At 34.4% G+C, this 9,913-nt stretch overlaps 1 protein-coding gene across 1 annotated transcript; it reads right to left on the bottom strand.

Annotated features, from left to right (window-relative positions):
- Nucleotides 1–2,008: 2,008 nt before the first annotated feature.
- Nucleotides 2,009–4,639, bottom strand: LOC122009608. The gene is made up of 6 exons (XM_042565826.1): nucleotides 3,935–4,639; nucleotides 3,732–3,808; nucleotides 3,565–3,619; nucleotides 3,225–3,450; nucleotides 2,745–3,111; nucleotides 2,009–2,626 (listed from the first exon to the last, which is right to left on the bottom strand). Exons 1-6 carry the CDS (start codon nucleotides 4,395–4,397, stop codon nucleotides 2,273–2,275), a joined length of 1,542 nt encoding a protein of 513 aa, XP_042421760.1. The 5' UTR covers nucleotides 4,398–4,639; the 3' UTR covers nucleotides 2,009–2,272.
- Between the last annotated feature and the right edge of the window lie 5,274 nt (nucleotides 4,640–9,913).

Raw genomic sequence — 9,913 nt, 5'->3', positions numbered from 1 at the left:
TTTATTTACTCGTTGAACAATTAATTCTCACGGCAAGCTCATGAAAATATGCATGCCAATTATCATAACTTTACTCATCCATGGCATGGAAGGGATCAAGAGAACCATAATTTCCATAGGAGAAATGATCAAATTTTACATAAAACACACACATATTATATATATTTAATACATTGATAGTATATTTCATTATAACTAAGGGGGCGTTTGGTTTAGGGAAATAGGAGTGGGGAATGAGAATGAGAATCATTGATTGCCATTGTTAATGTTTGGATTATAGGAATAGGAATACAAATAAGGGAATGAATCCTTGAAATTGGGTAATAACTCATTCCCATGTACCTCCCCTTCAATGAGTCATTATCCTATTTTCATCAATCAAAATATTCTCTTATTCCAAAAATACTTTTGACCTAAAACTAAAATTTTCTCCCTTAATATCAAATATCAAATTTTATTTATTTATTTATTTTTCATATCACTTCTCTCTCCTTATTCTCTATCATCATATTTTCTCTCTCATCATTTTATCACACACTTTCGCTCTCCTATCACACTCTGTTTCCTCTTTTTTCTCATTACACTTTCTCTCTCATCGTACTTTCTCTCTCCTCCATCTCTTCCATCGCACTCTGCCTTTTTTTTTTTCATCATACTTTCTCTCTCATCATACTTTCTCTCTCCTCAATCTCTCCTAGCACACTCTCTTTTCTCTTTTTTTTTCTCATCACACTTTCGCTCTCATCACACTTTCTCTCTCCTCAATCTCTCTTGTCACACTCCCTCCTTTTTTTTCCTCAACACACTTTCTCTCTCATCATACTTTCTCTCTTCTCAATCTCTCCCATCACACTCACTGTTCTCTTTTTTTCTCATCACACTTTCTCTCTCATCATACTTTCTCTCTCCTCAATCTCTCTCATCACACACTCTCTCTCCCCTCATTTTTTCTCATTACATTTTCTATCTCTTCATCCTCTCCCATCATAATTTCTCTCACATCATATTTTATCTCTCATCATGCTCTCTTCTATCACACTCTCTTTTCTCATTTTCTCTCATCACACTTTCTCTCTCTTCATTCTTTCTCATCACACTTTCTCTCTCATCATAATTTCTCTCTCATCATTCTCTTTCATCATATTTTTCTCTCACATTCATCTTTCTCTCACATATATTTTTTTCTCTTATTTTCCTTTAAGGGTAAAAAAGAAAATATTGATTTATTCCGATAGAAAGTATGCAACTAACCAAACATTGCTTTTAATAGTGATATTCATGCTCATACCCATTCTCATTCCACAATACAATAATTTCCATTCCGATTCTCATTCCCATGCTCATACCAAACACCCCCTAAGTTGTTTGAATTGATATTAGGAACAACATAATATGCATACTACTATATATATATATATATATATATATATATATATATATATATATATATATATATATATATATGATTTGGTTGTGGAAGCTTAAGTGCAGACTAGCTAGTGTGACATAGGACTGGTGCCATCCATCACGTACATCATTTAAATGAGAGTGAGGGAGAGCAGAGAAATGTGGACGACAAGGCATGCATTTCTTGGGAAGATGACGATAAGGATATCATGCATTTTTATTGTTTTCATTCTTTTTCTTTTGCCTTTTTTTTTTTTTTTGCCTTTACTAAGGTAAGCAAGTTCCCTTAGCTTAGCTTCCTCCTCTTCTCACTTAATTAACTCTTCATTTCCTAATTTTCTACTTTCCCGACATTCCCATCTGCTCCTAGCTAGCCGTACGTGTAGGAAAAACTCCCTAAATCTATATATAATTGCTCATTTGTTGCAATTGCTCATTTGTTGCAATTGCTCATATGCTAATCAATTCAACCTTCTTTTAATGTAAGTTTTCTTTCGATAAGGTGGAACTTATCCATTCCTTTTTCTTCTTTCAAAAAGAAAAACAGCTCAAAGAAATCAAATTAACTAATTAATTAAAAACACATATATTTGCCCAATTAATAGACTCCGATCGACTAGCTACTGGAATAACACTTCAATTAATTTGATTTGGGATGATATATAGCAGTACATTATAGGATAGGATTAATCCATGCTACCTCCTATATAACAACCAAATCAAATTAACCATGCACTAGCTAGTGATCAAACCCTTTATTCGATCGATCCTTAATTTCATGCTGCATCAAACTTAATTGTCACACTTAATGGATCTATAATTAATTACCTAGAGGCCTTTGAGACATGCAAGTACTTGAAAGATCTCACTCCGATGCTTTAATAGTCATGGTCAGATCTAAAGTACTCGGCCCCAAACCGGCCTTCTTGCCGACCCTCTGCATCATTTCAAGTTTGCTATCTCGGCCTTGATCTTCTTGCAGCATCGAAGAAGACGTAGAGGGCGAAAGCGAAAGGGAAAGCGAGAGCACACTAGTCTTATTACCAGTTTCTTCACACTTGTTTTTATCTCCCACTGATCCATCCACATGATCCCCCGAGCTCGGCCTCAAACTTAGTTGCAAGTTGTGATGACTCCACTCTGGGGCTGGGGCTGTACTACTCAGCCTCATCTTCTTCTTTGCTTCTTGCTCTCTTCTTGCAAATTCTTGCTTATGTAACTGCACCATAAATTAAAGTTGCTTATATATATAAACATGAATCAATAGAGTCGAGTTACCTTTTTTTCTATGTAGCTAGATAGTGTCGAATGAATATGATTAAATTAAATTATATTACCTCAAGTCTAAATAGGTCATCGAACTGATACTTGATGCTACTATCAGCATGGCTACTGCTTTTGCATTCTAACATAGAACCAGAAGTGGAGGCTAGTGGTCGCATGCTACTACTACTGATCATCCAATTAAAGCTGCCGTTAATCTTGTTCATGAGATTCCTCTCCATTGTCATTTTTTCTTCTACTGGTGACTGCTCGACCTCGCTTCTCTGCTGGTTGAGCACATGTGGTGAAGTATTGAATGCTTTGGCTTCCTTGTTGAAGAGTTTGTCATAGAAAGATCCAAACTTTTCGTTAATGCCATGCTCCTTCAAGTATAATCCACCTCGTGTTGGTGTTTGCTGGTTAAATGCCCATCCTTGAAGCCTGTTAATTTGATGAATTGAGATCTTTAAATTGCAGACTAGCTAGCTAGCTAGCTGGAGTTTCAACTTGATTTCAAGAGAGAATTAAAGGCCATTCAGTATAGTTGTTCTTACCCTAATTTTCTGGTGCTTAAATCCAGTGAGTGCTGGTAATTTAGTGATGGTTGGAGATTAAGGCTGAAATTAGAGATACTACTCCTGCTGGGGAAGTAGCCGCAGCCGCCGCCGCCACCACCATTTTCCATTAATCTGAAGGGTTGGTACGATGCTGCTCTGTGGTATAGCGTCTCATGAAACCTAGGATCACCTCTTCTCAGGTGCAAATCCATTGGAGATAAAACTACAATACAATGGGAAACTTGATTATCAAAAAGGAGAGAAGATAAAAAACAACATATATATATATATATAGTTAATTAGTTAAATCGCAGGATTAATTAGAAAATTAATTGACCTGAAGAGATTATTTTCTCTTTCCCGGAATCATCTAGTTTCTTGCTTCTGTACATCTGATTCATGCATAAGAATCAAAATTAAAGTCGTCGAAAACAGAAGGGAAGGGAAGGAAAGGGAAAATTAACAAATTAAAAGAGAGAAGAAATTAAATAACTTAATTGTTACCTGCAAATGACTCTTTACATGAGCTATGCTCAACCCTCTCACATTCATCATCTGAAGGACCAACTTTGGAGTGGCTCCTGCAACCCAAAGATGCCAATTAATTAAGATCAAGCTAACATTAATGTTATTAATTTAACAATAATATACGTCCATGAAATTAGTGCAAGAAAGGTAAATCATATATATGTGTATAATTAACTTACTGTCTTGGCCACCAAGTCTCTCGACTGCATGAACAAATGAGAGATGGAGGTCGGGAGTCCACCGCAACCTCGGCGTCTTGGATCTGTTGTACTGCCTCACCGAAGCCAATCTCTCGCTGCTCCCTTCACCATTCGTGTTACCGCTCTCTACCCTCTTCATGCTATTATCTTCCTCTTCATCTTCCTCGTCGTTGCCATCATCACCGTTGTTGCTGTTGCTGTTGCTGCTGCCACTCCTTTCTCCGACCACCTCTGTGGTGCTACCCTTATCTTCATCATCATTATCATCTTCTTGTTCTTCTTCAGCTACATCATGATGATACACGTCCTCGTTAAGATCCAACTTGAGCTGAAGCTCATGCTCATGAAGTAGTCTCCTCTTTCTATTTTGAGTAGATCGCGGAATTTCCTCGGCGTGATCTTGATTAAACTCTCCCCCTCGATCTCCCCCTCCCCTTGCCATATCTGAATTAACCAACTCTGGGAGAGATCCTCTTTCTTAAATTAATTAGGGTATGGTGATCATTTGCCCTAATTGAAGGATGGATGGAGAAAGAAGGGAAGAGAAGAGGAATTGGGGGTGCAAATATAATGTTATTTGTATGAAAGAAGCTAAGGAAGATGAGATAATATTGTGGGGAAATTTGATAGAATAATGGCACAGTATGCAAGAAGACATGGGAAAGTATTCCCTACGTTGACTGGTTTCTACTACAATTGTTTTCTCATTTGTGTGGGGACAAAAAAGAAATGGGGAATATTATATGGATATATGGTGTACTGGAGGAGGAGATAAGAGATGGCTTGGTATTTTACATAACTTGCTAGCTAGCCAACCAATACAGAATGACTCAAGCTAGCTAGTAAATTGACCCAATCTTTTAAACTAATAAAAATGGGGTTTCAAAAAATTCAAAATTTTAGTTTGTGTACCTTTCTTAAGAACAATTATAAGGTTTTCCCTCATGACTAGAGATTTTAGCTAGGATGGGAAAATTGTCTGAAAATATCTTCAACATATTGGCTAGGAATGTACCATCCACATGATTGATATAAAATGATAATCTTGTCAGTGTTAAACCAAATCCTGATAAGATTTAATCCAACTTGTGTACTTTTGGAAAATATAGTATGCATTAGGTATTCATGGGTGATTTCTAATTTCTTAGTATCGCCTCTTTGACCCAAAAATGAGCTTGTAGATCCACCACACTTTTGTCAAAAGTTTCAGTTAAAATTAATTCAAAAAAATATTGCAATTTTTTGATGTGAATTGACTTGCTAAAACCTAATATTCACTTAAATTATTAATTAATTAATTAATTAATCAGTTTAATTTCCTTATGGAAAATGAAAATTGTGGTTCAAATTAAGTTGGGTTAATTTGTGCAAACATATTATATATATATATATATATATATATATATATATATATATATATATATGTGATTGAAGAGATGATCAACCATATAAATTATTAGTACTGATAGTTTGTGATTTTTTACTTGTGAATGGCATAATTCACTCAAATGCTTTTCGTGCAGCATGATCCACAAAATTCGCACTTCACACTTCATTAATTAAAATAACCTTGTCCATGAATCTTGAACCCTCATGCATATATGCCCTAACAATACAGAGTTGCACCAGTAGCTGGTAATCACATGCATGGTTGCAGATCATATACAGATTTAATTTTTACCCTGCAGTATATATATACCATTTTAGTACTAATCAGATAATTTCCTCTTAATAATTTATAGTTGATTAATAATATATATTTGCACGAGCAGCTCTGGCCATAATTAAATTAAAGCTGGATAGGAGAGGAGAGGAGAGGAGAGGAGAGGAGATCAGGAGAGAGAGAGAGGAGGGGGGATATGAGATGAGAGGCTCTTCTTCCAACCACTTAAAGGTCAAAAAGAGGAGGAGAGTGTCACGGGCCATGTAATTGGCATCTTAATTAGGGTTTCGATCGACAGCGTGCATGAGAGTATCAGCTATAGCTCATGCTTTGGCACATCAGATCAGGCTGGAAAAATTCCATGTGAGTCTTTTGGCTCCTTTCTTTAAATTTGGTGACAGCTTAGGTTGTGGTGCTGCAGGCAGGAATATATTATTGCTATATATATATTATATATATATATTAAAATGAAATGAAATAATTAAAGTGTGTGCATGGGCCATGCATCCGTGATTTGCCTGCTAACTTAGTTGACCTCGGTTTGTCCCTACGCCTTAAACTAAAGAGCTAAAGGACATACGTGGGATAAAATTTATTCTGCCTTGGCGTCACCTTCTTCTTGCAAATTTGTTGTTTTATGTGAATGATGAGGAACTTACTTTGACATTCCACGAGGATTATTTGTGTATTTCCTAGCTCTTTCAAAATTATAAGTCGACATCTATACATATGCCTAAATCCTAATCCAGCACCTATCTAGCTACCTACAGCCAGTAATTAAATTAGGCTTATTATTATTTTTTACATGTTGAGAATTAAATAATGATATATATATATATATATGTAATATCTAATTAAGTTGAAAGGGCAAGATCATTTAGTTTAACTGCAATATATGATGATGGTTTACTGGCTAACTAGTTGTTGAATCAAGTTAGGGTGTTCTATGCTAGCTAGACCTAGCAAATATAATTAATAATATATAGAACAAGAGCAATTGTAGCATCAATATAGAAAAATTAACAAAATTAAAAAGAAATTTTGGAAAAATAGTTGAGGCATTAAGGTGGGGGAAAAACTTTAATTTGATCAGCTTCATGAGGTTCATGCGTTGGGATAGAAAGTGATCCATCCACCCGTGCCATTTGATGCTGATTTTGGATCAGCTAATTAATGTAATACATATATATATGCATGAAATTAATGGAGGTATGTGTATTCTCCAAAAATATTGATTATTTTCTCATCACTTGATAGTTCTTGTTTATGACTTTGTCATAAGCCCTTTCCGTAGTGGTCAATTATAACTTCTCAATTTATCTCCTCACATATGGTCGTGGGATTGATCGTGTGTGGCCGCTGGATGACGAATTCCACCTTTTGCTACAATTGTTTTGACTTGCTTCATAGAGTCTTGCATATATATATATATATAATTATAATTAATTAAACTTTTATCAGTTCTATCACGAAAGTTGAGTAAATACACAACATTAATTAAACCAACATGGTATTTTCCACGTACGTAATTTAATTAATATGAGAGTTTACTTTTGTCCCACATATTTTGTGTATTTACAAAGCAATCAAGTTTCCAATTTGATTTCAGTATTTGAATTATGCGTTTTCTTAAAGCTAGAATTATTATTTAATCAAGTACTATTATGGTTAATTTCATATGTATGTTTGTATATGTGGTCCTTATATATATAAGCTAGGACCACATATATATAAATTCATCGACGTTGGAGAGTATTGTTGAAATAATTAAGCTCATAAAATGAGACAATGACAGGATTAATTAAAATTAGTTGAATGAGTGGTCATAGTTTATTGTGGAGTTAGGAGGCAAATTAATTAAAGAAACAAGAGAGAATACTTGGGAGAAGATGCCGAGAAATTAAAAATGGAAAACAAGGGAATGGTTGGGAAGACAAAAGAATTAAGGGAAGGTTTGTCCCTAATTAAACCTCTTCATTAATTATAATTCCCTTGGATATTTGTTTTCTTTAATTAATTTATCGTTTTCCCCAATCCTCCAAATATTTACTTTCTGCCATCTTTCTCGATTTACTTATCAGTATATATTATACAAAGGCGGGCACAGCCTCTGGGAGAAGTAGATCATAAATTATTTCTTCTTAAAAAAAATGTTTGTTTTTTTATTAATTAAATTATGATTTATTTATACTGGGAAATAGAGCCCTTTTATTAATATATGGATATAGGACAAGTTAAATAGGGCCTTAGCTTGTTACATGCATGATGATGCATATGATGAGGTGAGCATTGGCTTTGTTTTATTATACATATTTTTAATTATTTGTTATGATTTTTTGGGTGGAGATCACTGATCAGCCTATCCACCTTCTCCAACTTTGGTAATAGAGTTCTTTTTTCCATCAAAGTTTAAATGGTACAATTAATTTCCCTTAATTAAGTTAATTTAAGTTTCTAAGCATCTATCTCTCTCTCTCTGTCGTCTTCTCTACTCGTCACGTGCCTCTGCTCGATCTCGTTTGTACTCGAATGCAACTCCTCATGCCTACGACTGCAACTCTGATGCCATGGCTGAAGACCCGCCGCAAACTCAGGCACCTTCGTCCTGGAGACAACCGCCACCGCCACTGCCACCACAACCACATCGCATTTCAATTCTTATCAATCTGCGTGCAATACTTCTTCCCACTCCACAGTACAAATTCTCCATCCCAATATATGCCACTCCCTCCCTTTTAATTTAATTAATTGCGCGAAACACACAGGAAGCTGCTTGGTTTTCTTCGAGTTTCTCCAAAAATGCTTTGCTACCTCTGTGAGACTGAGTTTAATTTCCTCTCCAGTTAGCCACAGTGTGTCTGAGATTGACAACGAGAGAGAGAAAGAGAGAGACAGAGAGAGTCGTTATTCACAAGTGAACTTTGGGCCGAAGCTGGTGAGTAAAATGGCAAACGCCTGGAAGGAAGGCTGACAATGATTTCGCTTGAAAAATATATAAGTAGCTGTCAATCTATTGGTTTACATTGTGGGACTGTATATTTAAGGGATATGAAAGGCAAACGATGCTAACTAGTCACACGCATGCATCAAGCTTTTCCAGAGTGCATGACGATGTACTCTATAGGAATAGAACAGCCAAAAGAAACTTCCCCAATAATTAACGCTGAAAAGAATAACAGACTGCATAAATACCAAAAGCTTCCATAACAATAAGAAACACTTGAAACTGGTATTAATTACTACACAGTAAATGAAAAATATAAAATAACATGATCAAGAATTCCTGATAGCTTTGAAGACCAATTGAAATATTACTTCGTTTAGTGTTACAATGAAAGAACAAACCGCGTCCTTAAATTAATTTTTATCCATTAACTAAAAAGTTAATTGTAGTCTCTATATCATTGTGTGGTGCAAACAATTGAATAAAGAGACATTATCACTTGTTCGATCACGAACCACCATGCTCTGAAAATTTCAGAGTGAATCATTGGATGGGCACTCATTTATACTGCCTTTTGAAGGGAAGAGACTCCTACCATTGTGTTTAACCTCAATATAATTCAAATCCTAACATATTCCAGTCAACCTTTTACTCCATTAAGCTCCGTGTATCATTAAATCATACTGTTCCGGTCAAATATGGTCAAGCTCATATAGAAACAAAGAGAAGATGAAATAAAATAAGAACTGAGAATAAAATTTTTGGGTAATCTTCTCGCTAAAGCTTTAGCCGAGGATTGATTTATACAAATTGTTTAAATAATAAAAAAAATTAAATATGACATATAATCATAATAATTATAATTATAACAATGTATTTAATAAATTTAAAAATATTATTCATATCGATCTTGTCAAATATAATAAATCTTGATTAAATCAATTTGAAATTACTATCCATTATTGTTATAGAAATTAAGAAAAGAAAAAAATTAACCATATTATTCAATTTAAAAAGAAGGTTAGAAATACAAAATATAAAGTCTTATATACCTAAATTAAGAAACCTTAAATAGACAAGGGAAAAAAATACTAAATTATTCTAAAATCTATAAACCAATAAATATATATAATCTAATATCTCCTTAAACTTATGATGTTACAAGTAGAAGCATTGAAAGTTTGTCAGAAAAAAAAACAAATATAAAGTGAAATGTGCTTTGGTAAACATATCAGCAATCTATATATTTGAAGAACGAAAGACAATATGATGGTGTTAATTTGAAGATGATGATGAGTAATGTGACAATTAATTTCAATAGATAAATTCTTTTGACCTTAACAAGCTTGTC

The sequence above is a fragment of the Zingiber officinale genome, chromosome 8A (genome assembly GCF_018446385.1).
Source record: "Zingiber officinale cultivar Zhangliang chromosome 8A, Zo_v1.1, whole genome shotgun sequence".
Lineage (NCBI taxonomy): Eukaryota > Viridiplantae > Streptophyta > Magnoliopsida > Zingiberales > Zingiberaceae > Zingiber > Zingiber officinale.
This window is presented reverse-complemented; position numbering and strand designations above follow the sequence as displayed.